General features: G+C 38.1%; 1 protein-coding gene across 1 annotated transcript; it reads left to right on the forward strand.

The window, feature by feature from the left end:
• Positions 1-2,604: 2,604 nt before the first annotated feature.
• On the forward strand, positions 2,605-3,543 carry LOC122728938 (olfactory receptor 8S1-like). The gene has a single exon (XM_043967638.1). The coding sequence runs from the start codon at positions 2,605-2,607 to the stop codon at positions 3,541-3,543; it is 939 nt and encodes a 312-aa protein (XP_043823573.1).
• The last annotated feature ends 12,703 nt before the right edge of the window (positions 3,544-16,246 follow it).

Here is a 16,246-nt window from a genome sequence, read left to right on the forward strand (position 1 = left end):
TAGTTCCTTTTCTTTTTGCCTTGATCTCTTTGGGGTATAGGCCTCCTAGTGCTATTACTGGGTCAAAGAGTATGCATAATTTAATGACTTTTGGATCACAGTTCCAAGTTGGAATAACTCTGGTTTTGCTTTGACAAACAAAAACTGAATGTGCCTTTGAGGGGTTTTAAATTAAGTCCTTGTTGTATTTACTTCAAATGTGTCCAAGTCAGGGAGTCCACTCTTAGAAGTAGAAATGGAGGAGTAACCAACCCCTGAGAGTGAATTGCTCTGGGAGATTAGAGGGAAACAAAAGGGACTTCCTCACCATCCACCATGATAAGGAAGTTAGTTGTAGGTTCAAGGGAAAGGGAGCCCTGGCAATCAAGAGTTGGACTATGGAGAGAAAAAATCCCAGCTATGCAACTTGAAGAGGTACCGCATGCAAGGTAGAAATGGACAAAGTCTATAAAGAGAGAAAAACACTGAGAGCAGTCAGTACGACAATTGTGAGTGCCTTAGCCACATATATTGCCTAGATGTGTACTTCCCTACCATGGTACTCTCGGATTCTATCTACTCTCCACATAAACACCATGTACATTGGGGAGGGGGGTGTAGGTAGCTACTGTTATTATTGTGCCATCTTAAAAAATACCTTTGCTAAAAATTAATTGTGTCTCTTGGCTGATTGTTGAAGAGAAGTACACTGTGGGGGCCTATAAGCTATATAGTCTTAGGAGTGCCAACCCACAGAGTTATCTTTACAGCCCCCAGCAGTAGCCACCTTCTGGAGAACAAACCCACAAATATGAGTGGAATTTGAAGTAGTCAAGAGAGGGTGCTATATAATGTTTAAATTCTTTTGTTTCTCTAAATTTGGGGGAATAAAAGTCCTTTATTAATATTGTTATTATATAGCATTCTTAAGATTATCATGCAATAATTAGTCCTCTAGGTCCATCCCTTGAATCAGCATTTCTGTAACTTTGACTCCAGTTACTCTACATTGCATGTGATTTTGTTTTCTACTGTGGTATCTTCTTTGTTATATCTATAGATTTTTTGAAGTGTTCTATTATAGTACCATGCCCCAACACTGAATTCAAATCATCCTACCTCCTCCACAATGCCAATGGTCCCTGACCATTCCAATATTGGCAATATTCTTCACTATTTCTCTGGTTCTTTTTAAAGATTTTTAATTCCAGATTCATTTCCTCCTGTGGTTTTTTACTTTCTATAAGATCTTTTAAAATATGTTCACATGATTTTCTTGGTTGGTTTCGCTAATTGTGTCATTTATCCATTTGAAGACACATCTGAAGAAGACATCTCTGAAGCTATCTTGCATTGTTACTTTTTTACATATGGTTTGCTTCTGATACTTTGGGGGATTTTTTCCTTTTTTTCAGTTGTGCCATCATAGTTCTTCATTATACTGAAGTTTTCTTCACTTTGCTCATTTTCTATTTTGACTTGTTTTATTTTGTAACCATATCTCTTCTTTATGTTGTTTCTATTTGATATTTTTCGGGAATAATGGGAGGAGGTTGCCTCCCTTAAATTTATTACTTGGTCATCTTTCCTAGAAAGTCATGTCCTCAATTTTTAAAAAAATTATTTCTGTATTTTATTTTGAGCATTGAATGTATATTTTCAAACTGAATGCTACTGACCACTGACATTTGTTAAAATCTAATATGTGCAAGATACCATGCAGGTACTGGGGTGATACAAAAATGAAAAATAGGAACAAGACATATTTCTTGTCCTCAAGATGATTGTGTTCTACTTGTACACATAAACAATATATGAACATAATTACATATAACACATGAAAAAATAACTATGACATAAGGTAGAATTCCCCAATGTTATAGCAAATCATGAGCAAAATACTATGGAAGAGGATGATAAGTGATATTTCCACTCCAAGGAATGCTTCATGGGGAAGGTGGCATCTACATGAATATGATTTGAACAAGCAGAGATAAGGAAGGGAAGGGTAGCAGTTCTAGGAGAATAGAAAAATGGGACCAACAGGACCAAGGCAAGAAAGAAATGTCAGGATGAGGAGCCATTTTTGAGGGAAATAAATTAATTTCTTTGTTTATTTTTTTTTTTTACTGGGCAGACCAGTACAGAGACCCCATTAAGAAAATTCCTCTACCAGTGCAAATTGCCACCCTCTTTGCACTCGAGAGTCAGTAGAAAAAGGATAGAATTCAGGACTCTGTTCATAGATGAGAGGGAGAATTGTAATAACAATAATATCATGGCCCAACATTGAATTAAAATCATTCCATTCCTGCCCATGCCAACCAACACTGTACTCTATTCATTTCCACTCCTCCAGTACACAGTCTTGATCACATGACTTAATGCTTAATTTCTGGTTTGTATTTTGTTGTTGTTGTTTGGTAACCTTTTCCTGTGTCCATCTTGTCTACTCACAAAGATTATGCTCACAAGTTAGCAAGGAGTATTTCTTCAAGGTGTTATGGTTTACTCTGTAGTGTGAGGCATAGTGTTGAACACCTACTAGTTGATCAATAAAGATTTTTTGGTTGGTTGGTTGATGTGCTTTTCTGTTTCCCAGGGAGGGATTTTTCTGAACAAATGATGCGAGATAATCAGACCACAGACACAGAATTCATTCTCCTACCATTTCCCAGCAGTCTCCACATCCAGTACATGCTAGGCTTCATTTTTCTGTTGATTTACCTCCTCACCTTGGCTGGGAACCTTTTGATAATGTCAGTCATCAAGATGGATTCTCACCTGCACACACCCATGTACTTCTTCCTGGTGAACTTATCCTTTTTTGATATCTTTTATTCCTCAGTCATGGCACCAAAGTTGGTTTACACACTTCTATCCAAGAAGAAAACCATCTCCTTAAGTGAGTGCCTGATACAGATTGGACTGATGTTTTTCATTGCTTCATCTGAATCCTTTATCCTCTCAGCCATGGCCTATGACCGCTACTCAGCCATCTGCAACCCTCTGATTTATGTGATGGTCATGAGCAAAAGATTCTGCATCTTTCTGGCCTGTGGGTCTTGTCTACTAGGAGTCATCAACTCCCTGCTCAACATCCTGCCTTTGTTAAGACTACATTTCTGTGGCCCCTACTTCATCCACCATTATAGCTGTGAGTTGCCTGAGCTCTTACCTCTCTCCTGCACTGACCTCTTCCTTAACAAGATGATCTTGTTCACTACTTTGGTCATCTTTGGCTTTGGCTGCTTCTTCCCCATCATGTTTTCTTATACCCGAATTATCTCTGCCATCCTGAAGATCAACTCAGCCTCAGGCAGGAGCAAAGCCTTCTCTACTTGCTCCTCCCATGTGATTGTAGTGACCTTGTTCTTCCTGACAGGTGTGGGCCGATACCTAAGTCCCGCTACGGGCTCCATCCTGGAGCAAGTCATCTCTTTGCAGTATAGCATTGTGACACCACTACTGAACCCCATCATCTATAGTCTGAAGAATGTGGAAGTCAAAACAGCCATAAAGAAAATGTGGGAAAAGAAGAGTATCCTCTCTGGCAGCTATTGATTAAGAAGTCCCTAAGCATTGGTGATTATGAGCAGAATCTGAGAAGTGATTTTCAGTACAGAGCCTATATAGGCTTTCTGACAGCCACAAAAATGGAATGGACCAAAGAGATCACAGTAATGATCACATAAACCACTGTACCCTTTTGCCTTGATTTATTCTTTCCAAAGCAATTTAACATTCCATTAGTTCATTTGGGCCTAACAATCCCTGTGAAGTAAGGACAGTATTAGTTTTATTTTATCCTCCTCATCATATTATTTTGGCCATTTTACCAATTTTGAAATGGAAGCATCAACAGATTAAGTGTCTTATGCCAATTCACACAGTTAGGGGGAAAGTTGGGACTACATCCCATATCTTTCTACTTTGAATCCAGTTTGCTTTTCACTATGCAAGGAAGATCAACATTCCTTGCTCCCTGAAATACTCAGGTGACCCTGATTTACATGAATTGTTCTTCCATTCTTTCAGTGAGCATTTTAATTTCTAGCCTGTATGTAAGGGACTGTTTGATTCTGTAAACCCATTCTTTCATACTTTATTTTGGTTTTTTTCTGTTTTCTAGTCACATTTCATTGGAAAAGTACAAACTTCATATTTCTTGGGGAACTTCCAGGAAGATTAATGAGAAAGATTACACAAGAAAGTCTAGCCTTTCAGTATAGGTATATGTGAAGGATCTGTAAGTCCATTGCTGTCAAGATTCCCTCCTCTACTCCCTCCCTGCCTGCCAACACCAGGGTGAATCTTAACAGATAAATGTGAATTACTCTTGCTAGCAAAAATGCTATTATTATTCCCCATTTCAGCTGTAGATACCAATAGACACCAGGCTCTATCCGTTTTCTACTGCGACTTTAGCAGGCCCAAAGCCCTTGTAAATTTCCTAAGGATTCTAAGGGCATACAAAGATATGAAACCACATTTCCAAATCTTGCCTACTTACAATTGTAAGTAAGGCCATTTCCTTCTCCAAAATTTATAAAACCCATCTAAAACTTAATAGATCAATTAGGGATGGGGAGGGGCCAAACTTATATAGAGATGGTCATTTGCCAACGGCACAAAAGGTAAGAGGCAAGATTTGAACCTAGGTCTTCCTAACAATAAGCCCCACACTCTATCCATTTGCCAAACTGACTCTACAAGTTCCTCAATATTACCCTCAAAAATGGTAAAGAAAAGACAGAGACTTGCCTAAGCTCTCCCAAATTCCCATCCAAACAACTTTAAATAATGCCTCAATATGAATTCTAAAGCAACACAAAAAGAGAGGCTGAAACAATATTCCAGCCCAAGACAACTTAGAAAGTTGGCAGAAAAGTTCTGTTGTACCAGGGTGAGAATGGACCACAGGACGCCCTCAGAAAAACCTGTAAAGATTTACATGAGGGGGAAGCTAGGTGATGCAGTGGATAAAGCACCCGCCTTGGATTCAGGAGGACCTGAGTACAAATCCGGCCTCAGACACTTGACATTTATTGGCTGTGTGACCCTGGGCAAGTCACTTAACACTCATTGCCCCACAAAACAAACAAAAAAACCAAAACAAACCAAAAAAAGATTTATATGAACTGATGCAAAGTGAAATGAGCAGAAACAGGAGAACATTGTTCACAGTAACATCAATATTGTATGATGAGCAACTGTGAATGATTTAGCTATTTTTAAGCACTTAAACAATATTTATTTAATATTTTATTGTTCCCCCATTACACACAAAAAAATTTTTAACATTCATTTTTTTAAATTTTGAGTTCCAGATTCTTTCCCTTCCTCCCTGATTTTTCATTGAGAAGACAAGCAATTTGATATAGATTATATACATGCAGTCATGTAAAACATATCTATATTAGTCAGATTGTGAAAGAAAACACAGTCAAAAAAAGAAAAAGAAAGCTTAGAAAAGTATGCTTCAATCTGTCTTCATACTCCATCAGTTCTTTCTCCGGAGGTGGATAGCATTTTTCATGATAAGTCCTTTGAAATTGCTAAGATCTTTGTATTTTTGAGAATAGCTAAGTCATTCACAATTAATCATTGTACATGTTGTTACCATATACAATGTTCTCCTGATTTTACTCATTTCATTTTGCATTAATTCATGTAAGCCTTTCCAGGTTTTTCTGAGAGCATCCTGCTCTTCATTTCTTATAGCATGATAGTATTCCATCATATATCACAACTTGTTCAGATATTCCCTGATTGATGGGCATCCCTTTAATTTCCAATTCTTAGCCACCATAAAAAGAGCTGCTATAAATATATATATATATATTTAGTGAGGCAATTGGGGTTAAGTGACTTGCCCAGGGTCACACAGCTAGTAAATGTCAAGTGTCTGAGGCCGGATTTGAACTCAGGTCCTCCTGACTCCAGGGCCGGTGCTCTAACCACTGCACCACCTAGCTGCCCCTGCTATAAATATTTTTGTTCACAGAGGTCCTTTTCCTTTTTGATTTTTATCTCTTTGGGATACAGACTTAGTAATGGTAGAGCTGAGTCAAAAGATATGCACATTTTTATAGCCCTTTGGGAGTATCCAATAGGTTGCTCTCAATTTATACAGCATTATGCATTGCATCTGCTGTCTGTACTCCTTTTTCTGTTGGCTCTCCTTATCCTCTACCCACAAATCTAGCAGGGATCATTACCAATTCAGCAAATTAAAAAATAGTTTATAAGGAAAAATTAGGACCACCTGCCTTAGAAGAAGCACTGGGGTCAATGTGATTTGAGTGTAAAACCTAGAATTAAGGTATTTTGGAACTTAGGGTTCTGGGAAGAGTAACTTTGATCATATGCCAAGAAAAGTGACCCAGGATACCCTAGGAAGGAGTCTACCATTTTAGGAAAGCATACAACCAAGATTTTACATCTTTATAATCTCCTTCCCAGCAGGAGTAACCTCTTTTTTGGTCATCTTTTAATCAATATATTCCAGGCACTGTGCTAAGCTTCAAGGGAGTCCATAGGACAAACCTGGAAATTCCCATAGTATATTCTCAATTTGACCAAGACTTGTTTTGTTTTGGGACAGTATTTGGAAGAGGGGGGAGCTATTTAGGACTAAGTCTCCATACTTGGCCCAGGCTGAAAGTGCAGGGCCTACTTGCCAACCCAATCTCACTCTCATGGACCAAGCCAGGAGATTTGAGCTCCTCAGTTTCTAAAGTAGATAATGTCCAAACTTGGTTCAACATTTTTTCTAGGCCATCTTGGGGGCCCCTGCTCCCAAGGGTTCACCATAGGGGAAAATCAATTTGCTTGAGTCCTATTACATCTTAGAACTTCCAAAGTCAAGTGACCTAAAACCATTAGTCAAACTCTCTTTGTGACAGGTAAAGAAATCCAAATGGACTTGTCTGGTCTGAGTGCCACTTTCTTGAAGCCTACAGACAGACAGCATATATTATGATATTATTATTATTTATCATTAATTATTTGGGGGGGGAATTATCTACCCTCTATTTGAACCATCAGCTAGTAACCTCATTACATTTTCATCGCTACATGCATGGAATTATTTTCCTAAAATCTTAAACCATCTAGAGGCTTTACAAACTATACTAGCTATACACAAGACGTGACCAGATTATCTTGAAGGCATCCCCCTAAATAGGAATTATTTTTTCAAAACTCTTGTATTGTCAGAATTTATATGTATCAAAAGCACAACTACTTAAAACTACCACAACCACCACCACCACCACCATCACCACTACCACTACTACTACTACTACTACTACTACTACTACTACTACTACTACTACCACTAGCATAACTATTTCTGAGTTCTTGAAGCAATAATGGCTTTTTGAATGAAGTTTATGCTTCCAATTTCTTCAAAATATTCATAACAAAATCACATTATTACTTCAAGAGATGCAGAAAAGTGCTACAAAAATGTTTACTAACTGATTGTCAAAGACATTAAAAGGCATAGGAGTAAATGAACCTTTCCTAAGGAAAATAGTTAATCTAGTATCTAAAAAGACAAATAAGCATTATCTGTAATGGAGGGAGAGGAGGTGGGAGCTTTTCTACAAGAACAAGAGGAAAGCAAAAATATCTACTATTGCCAGAAAAAACTAATTGAGAGTATGATAGGAAAAGAAATAACCAAATTATCACCTTTTGCTAATGATATGATGGTTTAGTTAGAGAGCTCTATCAATTAAAAATTCAATATTAGTAATTCGATAACTATATATATTTGTTACTTTTATTTATGTGGAAAGGGAGGAGTTATGGCAATTAAAAAGAGTGAAATGATAATGTTGGGGAAAAGGAGAAAAGAGGCTCAATTAAACTTTTTAAAAATACACAGAAGAGAACAGAAGGGAGTTCATAAGGGACACGGTCAAGTAGGGTAGTGTTGGCACAACATTAAATTTATTATATGCTTTAAAAAAGTAAATTGTACATAACAGAAATTCACAGTCCTCTTTTCTATTCTGTTCCTTTTTCCTCTTCTTTGTGTGTGGAAATGTTTGTGCTTGTCAATTTCATATTTAAAAAATAAAATTTTTAAATAGAATTGTTATTTTTGTCCTTCATTTTTGAAGAGGACCATGACATCAGGATGATGTCATGACTCGCACTGAATTGGATTTAAGTGAGGGAAGATTGTGCAAGGTCACCAACCTCACTCTGTCTTCCAGAGCCACTCTGGGTCCAGTGGCAAGATATATATCAGGATGACTGAACATGGCCCTGGATATTTAAGGCAATGGGGATTAAGTGACTTGCCCAGGATCACACAGCTAGTAAGTGTCTAAGATGAGATTTGAACTCAGATCCTCCTAACTTCAGGGCCAGTGCTCTATCCCACTGCACCACCTAGCTGCCCCAAAATAAAAAATTCATATTTAAAAGATGGGCATATCCCCCAAGGAGACCACTAAAATATTGATAGCAGTACTTTTTGTGGTAACAAAGACCTAGAAACACAATAGATGCCCATCATTTAGGGAACAGGTAAACTACAAAGAATTTAAAGAATGGGAAGATGTATATGAACTGATGCAGAGTGAAGCAGAATTGGGAAAACAATATTCACAATTACTACAACAATGTAGACAGGGAGGGAGGAAGAGGGAGAGCGAGAGGAAGGGAAGGGAGGAAATTTAGTGCTGTGTAATTATAAGTGGGGGACTAGAGATATGAAAAATTATGTACATTGTCATATATGGTTGATATGTTGGTTGGTATTACTGAACTTTTTTTCCCCTTTTTCTCTAAACTGTTCTTACAAATATCCAAAGAATGACTTACTGGGAAGTGAAACAGGGAAGGACATATTCAGAAATAAAGGTGATAGAAAAGATATATAGAAACAACACTCTAAAGAGATGGGCTTTTGCTTCAGAGGTCATCTGTGTTGTGCAGTGGATAGAGCACCAGTCTGGGCAGCTGCTTGCAGAATGGCTCCCATAGCAATAATGACATGTTTCTTGTCCATTATCAATTAAATTAATTTCATTTTGGAGGGGATGTTATTCAGTGCTCATGTCCTGTGCCTTCCAATAATTTTTTAAAGAAAGTACTCTTTATGCATAGGATAGGCATGAAACTTCAGTGTAGTTTACAGGTCTCTGATTCTTTATTCCTAGTTTCTATTTTCCAGTGTATTCTTTTCCAGCCTTTTCATCAGTAGAACTATAAAAAAGGCTCTTGGTAGGAGTGACAGTAACAAGGGCAGCTAGGTGATTCAGTGGATAAAGCACCGGCCTTGGATTCAGGAGGACCTGAGTTCAAATCTAACCTCCGACACTTGACACTTACTAGCTGTGAAACCTTGGGCAAGTCACTTAACCCTCATTGCCCTGCAAAAAAGCCACAAAAACCAACAAAAACAAAAACAAGGAGTGACAGTATCTTCTTTCAATAGTACAGTTATTACTAAATGGATACTTTTTTCAGCTTCTAATTTAAGGCTACTTTGTAAGTAAGAGTCAGAGTTTCTGAAGATTTAAGTCTAATCCTGACAGGCCGGGCAAGTCCAATTTACACATCCTCATTGGCGTGTTAAACCAAGGAGACAGCAGTGCCTTTAAGAATTTCCACTTTTAACTGGGAAAAGTGAGAAATAGAGAAGGGGACTTCTTCAAAGGCTGTTGACTCAGATGACTCATTTTCACAGGAACATCAAGCACTTTGACTAGAATATAGTAAATAATACAACCTGACAGATCTCAACCTAGAAGATTTTGTAAGTGAAGGATTCAGAAAATTGTCTGAAATGGTATCCATGAAATAGTCAAGATATTGAAAAGAGGATGAAGGATAACTTGGTTGGAAATGCCAATCAATGGCATTAAGAGCCTTAGAGGATAGAGGGCTATTAAGAAAGTCCTGGGACAGCTAGGTGGCACAGTGGATAGAGCACTGGCTCTGGATTCAGGAGGACCTGAGTTCAAATCCAGCCTCAGACACTTGAGACTTACTAGCTGTGTGACCCTGGGCAAGTCGCTTAACCTTCATTGCCCAGAAAAACAAAACAAAACAAAACAAAAAAGTCCTGAAAGCAGAGCAGCAAGATCCATTATCAATAGCATGCTTTCTTCCAGTTAATCTTCAAGAAACATAGATACCAGCTTGACCTAAAGGGAAAAGTGAAGCAAAAAGATAAAATGAAGTCATAAATCCTTATGCACTGAAGGGGTGGGGTTGAGAAGAGGTGACTTTAATTGACCAGACTGTGCACAAGGTGGAGTTCTGACATTTAGGTCGCTTAGGACACTCACTTTCTTCTATTAGGATCATTCATGTGGGTATTTTTGATCTTGCCATAATCTCTTCTTCCAAACCTTCCAAAAGACCTCTAGGGAAAGATGAAGCTATGCCTTCTCAAAGAACAGTATTTGGAACATGATAGTTCTACAAGAAAACATAATCTTTCTTCTTGTGTAGAAACTCTTCTTAAAATACTCAGGCCCACTACTAGGTCACAAATGAGAAATTTCTTGTCCAAGACAAGTTGTCAATAGCATGTTATCACTAATGGATACAAGTTTATGCTCCCAATGTCCTTGACACTCTCATGGTAACAAGAAACAAACAAACAAAAATGTTCCTCAATGGAATGACTTTTGACTAAAGTCCCAACCTCCCTCTTAGTTCTTTCTAAAATAATAGGCCTTTTTCACCATGAGAAATAAGGCACTGTCAAAGGCGTTTTTACTCAAATTTCTCATTTTTATTATAATTCACTTCTCAATTCGATTGCTGCATACTGGATCCTTCTTTGTTGGTATAAGCTTCTGCCACTAGTGTTTTGGGAGCTCCAATTATTGTTCCTTTATTTTTTATAACAGAAACACATTTATCCAATGTTAGACTGAGGTATGGAATTTTACTGCTCTGCTCATCACACCGTCCTCACCCACTGTCCAGTTTTCAATTTATGATGAAAACAATTTTAACTTACAGCTCACCTCACAATGCCTTGAGTTGTGATCTTAGACACACCACTACAGGATGCTGTATGATCTCAGAATGAGGTTGTTGAAATGTTATTCCCAATCTTTATGTATATTCTAGTATAGGCTACAGAACTCTCTGCCTTGTACATTAGCTTCTGGTAAATCTTGCAAATAACCTATACTAATTCTCAGTATGCCTTTGGCAGTGAGCATTATGGACCACTTTGGAGATTTCTTCATGGCAAGAATTGCATGTTAACGACGCTTTGCAGTCTTTCCTTAATGCTCTTCAACCTTTTGCTACTACTATTAGATAGGTTGCTTAGCAGAAACCCTCTGGGTTACTGCTAATACTGTCTTGACGGCTGCAAAGGTTCTTTCCCCAACTCAGGACACACCTTTGTTTGCTTCTCTTGTTAAGGGCCAGGCTCCTGTAGCAATTCTGTACCCTTTTTTTTTTTTTTGGTGAGGCAATTGGGGTTAAGTGACTTGCCCAGGGTCACACAGCTAGTAAGTATTAAGTGTCTGAGGTCGGTTTTGAACTCAGGTCCTCCTGACTCCAGGGCCAGTGCTCTATCCACTGCGCCACCTAGCTGCCCTCCTGTAGCAATTCTTAGGGATGTTGCTATTCTCCAAGAACAGGTCTGAGAAAGACACTTGGAAACTGGCACGGTGTCTTTTATACCTGGATCAACTGAGGTATCCACTTTCCAGAACAAATTGGAAGGTAAATCTGCAAGGCATTCAATTTTTCAATTCCCATACCTCCAAATCTGCAGGAGCAGAATGATAAAATTGAATTAGGTGTTTTCTCTCCATAACTCTCAGGGTGCATGAAGTCTTGCCAGCAGTCTCAACTAAAATCCCATTTTTCTAGAGGAAGTTATTTTCAACCTCTCTTAATTCTAGTGTCTTCCCACTCTTTTTTTTTTTTTTTAGTGAGGCAATTGGGGTTAAGTGACTTGCCCAGGGTCACACAGCTAGTAAGTGTTAAGTGTCTGAGGCCGGATTTGAATCAGGTCCTCCTGATTCCAGGACTGGTGCTCTATCCACTGCACCACCTAGCTGCCCCTTCCCACTCTTAATGTAGCTTGTTGTATTGCTATCTTCCCCATTAAATTGTGAGTTCCTTAAGGACAGAGATTGCCTTTTGTTTCTATTTGGTTCTATTCACATGCCCAGCATTTAGCCTCCCGTATAACAAGCACTTAATGTTTATTAACTATTATTGACTACTGACGAATGAACAGGTCCCACTATGTTCGATATCACTCCTGTCAAACATACTTTCTGACCTGAATGTGGTTGATGACATTGTTCTGAATATTAGAAGGAACCAATATGTGTCAAAGCTTTCCATACACAGGCCTTGCCCAAAGAATGAAAGGAATGAAAGGAATCTGGCCGTTCCATCCCACTCATCTAGAAAAGTAAATTCTCCACCTAACCTAGTTCCTGGAATGTTCAACTTTTGACCTTCCCTACCAGGATTAGCATGGACTGTGGATCACAAACTAATTAGGTATAAGAATGATTCCCATTACCTCAGGCGATCATATGTTCCCAGTGACTACAAGAACACATTCTTCCCATTAATTACATCAGTAGGCTTGATTTGAATATGTAAATGTGAAGCGTTCTCATGTCCCTCATCATTCCAAAATAGTATTCCAATGCTAGTTTGCTCATACTTGAATTTTTATGCTTTTGGAAAACACATAAGGGGGCAGCTAGGTGGCACAGTGAATAAAGCACCAACCCCGGATTCAGGAGGACCTGAGTTCAAATCTGGCCTCAGACACTTGACACTAGCTGTGTGACCCTGGGCAAGTCACTTAACCCCCATTGCCCCGCAAAAAAACCAAAACCAAACAAACAAAAAAAAAAAAAGAAAAGAAAAGAAAGAAAGAAAATGCATGAACTATAACTTGACTAAGGATACATGCAAATTTCTCTGAACAGAGACTTCACTGACTGGTATAATACAAACTCAAAACAGAAAATTGCCAGTGCCCTTTCTGATTTATGTAGACAGGCCATTGATCTTTCATATCATATTCAAAATGAGTTGATCCCACTGGGTCACAGTAACTATAATCATAGTATAACCCAGGAATTATTAAACAGGGGTCCACAGATTTTTTTTCTAAAAAAATACTTTGATAACTAAACTGCAACTAGTTTGCTTTATATTACTATGTATTTTATCTTATGCATTTAAAAATCGTTATTCTGAAAAGGGATCCATAGATTTCAGCAGATTGCAAATGGGGTCCATGACAAACAAAAAAAGATTAAGAACACCTGCTATAACCTGTTTTCAATCTGCTAATATCATTTGGATTTGGATTTTGAATTGTTCTCCAAATTCACCAGAAAACAAAGGTCTTTCTGACCCTTAAGGGTATCTAAATCTGCTACAAAATGATTGAGATCATGTTTGCTAAGGCATAAGACCCAGTTATGTGACACCCCCAGTGGACTATCACTGTACATTCACAATGAGAACAATCACAGAGGTAGGCCACTTCAATCCAGCACATGATGCTTCCAATATATGGATTTAGGGAGAAAGTAGTGGGGTAGGGACAGAAATAAAATATCAATGAAACATTTAAGAAAACCAGAACAGAAGGAAGTTCAGAAGGGGTCACAGAAAAGTAGGGAATCATTGGTACTACCATATTAAATTTAATTTACGTTAAAAAAATAAATAAAAATGCATGTAAAAAAAGATTCTTGGCCATAATCCCAGCACAACACAAAGACACAACCAATTTCCTAAACAAGCTCCAAGTCAAAATAGTGGCTATCAGGAAGAGAGTCTTTCAGAACTGGAAGGCACTAGACGTTATTCTAACTACTAATGGGGAGAAAAATCATTGTGCCTACTTCAGACTCCTGACAAACTTGAGTATCTTGTGTTTTGACAGAACAGATTAGAAATTAAATGACCAAACTCCATGAGAACAATTGATGCAATTTAGGATCTTAGTTTAGTTCTACTTTGTTTTTGTTTTGGAGGTGTTTTTTTGGTTGTTGTTTTTTGCGGGGCAATGAGGATTAAGTGACTTTGCCTAGGGTCACACAGCTTGTAAGTGTCAAGTGTCTGAGGCCGAATTTGAACTTAGGTCCTCCTGAATCCAGGGATGGTGCTTTATCCACTGCGCCACCTAGACGCCCCCTTAGTTCTACTTCGGGATCCCTTGATTCCACCTTCAAACACGGAGTCTTAATCATGATTATTGTACTTCCTGCGAAATATAATGTCTGCATGTTAATAATAATCTTATGATGCTGTTCAGATTATATTATATATCAAGTGTCAGTAGATTTTAGCCAGAGTAAATCATAGTATGCAGAATGATTTTTTTTAAGTACAAACTTAGTAAAAAAAAATTTTTAATGATGTATATTAGGTTTGAGGAAAGCTTGTATTAAGTAGGAGGAAATGTGGAAGGTATGGAACACACTTCAAATTTAGATGTGCCTTTAACAGGAGAGGGTAAATCTGCATTTTATTTGGAAAGTTGAAGTTAAAGGGCTGTTGATTAGAATTTGCAATCACTAAGGATTCACAAAGCGTTCTTGACACGGATGCTATATCCAATGCTGTAATATTAAAAAGGTTCCTTGAGTTTTTAATTAAACAGTCAATTAAAGGTTTATGCCAAACACTGATGTAAGAGCTGGGTATACTAAGAACAATAAAATAAGTTTCTCCCCTCAAGGAACTTACACGTAACCATGTAGACAACACATAAGTAAATAGATATATACAAGATAGATTTGAAGAGGATGACATTTGAAGAGAAAACACGAGCAGTTTGTAGAATGAAAACAGACCTGCAAAAGGTGGCATTTTAAATGCATCTTGAAGGAAGGCAGTTTCTAAGAGATGCAGATCAAGAGGGAGATGGCATTCCACACATGTGTAACAGCCAATGCAAAGTCACAGAAATAGGAAATGAACTGTAATTATGAGCAACAGCATGTATGGCTAGACTCCAGAGAACACAGAGGTGAGCAATGTTTAAGACTAGAGAGATAAGAAGGGACCAATTTGTGAAATGCTTTAAATGCCAAACAAGAAGAATTAATATTTGATCCTTGATAATGAAGAGGCATTGATGTTTGTGTCTTGGTCTTGTGAGAAAATAATAGGGTTCTGGGGGACCAAAAGGCCCCCCTATTCAAGAGAGCCTTGCCTGACCTCTTTTAAGGTCAGCCCAGAGTCAGTCAAGTTGGAGTTCAAACTCTGAATAGAAACAAGACATTAGAATCACACCTACCTAAAAATTTTGCCCTCAGAGGGTCTGTCTTTCACAGACCCTGAGCAGCAGGGCACTGCACATTTTGATATGAACCACCCTCAAGTCATGCCAATCAATGGACTAGAATGTTACTGGCCAATTAGCTTGGGTCAATGTGCAGTGACCTATCTCTACCTGAAAGAGGATAAAAACCCTTGGGGCAAGGGGGGGAGGGGTCACTCTTCTCTCCCCTGCTCTTCACACTACCCCTCTCCCCATCCTGGGAATTTTATGCTGGGCCTGGGATGCTAGAGAAGGCAGCCACACATTCCCCTCGCTCTCTCTATCCTAGATAATGTAGGGCTTCTGAACTTTTGGAGCCATTGTGCTCTCTCATTACTAACATTTAATATGCTTTAATAAATGTTTAATGCCCAAAGAGTGGTGCTACAGCCTCTAATTTATAAGTAACAATATATTAGAAACCTCAGCTAAGTTCCCTAAAACCTAGAATAGAGACAGGCCACCCTCATATATTTTCAAATGACATAGTCTGTAACATTCTACACACTGGTGTTTATTCAAAGAAATCCACTTCAATTAATCTTGAGAAATGTAAAAGAGCTTTTTGATCCCGTTTCTCAGTTTGGGTAACCTGAAAATTCTTCCTGAAGCTGCATGAAAATAGGGTGAAGTTCTGATGATTCAGAATATGACATAAAGCTATTTCTTCTCCCCTATCTCCACCTTTGCACTGAAAATACTTATCAAATTATATGTAATTTAACTTAGGAGTTTTAGTCTTTGTAGAATTCTTTACCTCCCCTCTTTTGCAAGATGATAGACAAGCTGTACTTATTTCCATGATCTTTTTGAAACCTTATCATGAGCACCACAATACTAAATGATCAAATATCCTAAGAAATATATCTGAACCAAGGACAAAACCAACTCGACTGATTCCTTCCTATTTAGGGGCAATTTCGATCTTTTGGAAAGTAAGAATGTATCAAAACTGAT

The sequence above is a fragment of the Dromiciops gliroides genome, chromosome 5, assembly GCF_019393635.1.
Source record: "Dromiciops gliroides isolate mDroGli1 chromosome 5, mDroGli1.pri, whole genome shotgun sequence".
NCBI classification, from domain to species: Eukaryota; Metazoa; Chordata; class Mammalia; order Microbiotheria; family Microbiotheriidae; genus Dromiciops; species Dromiciops gliroides.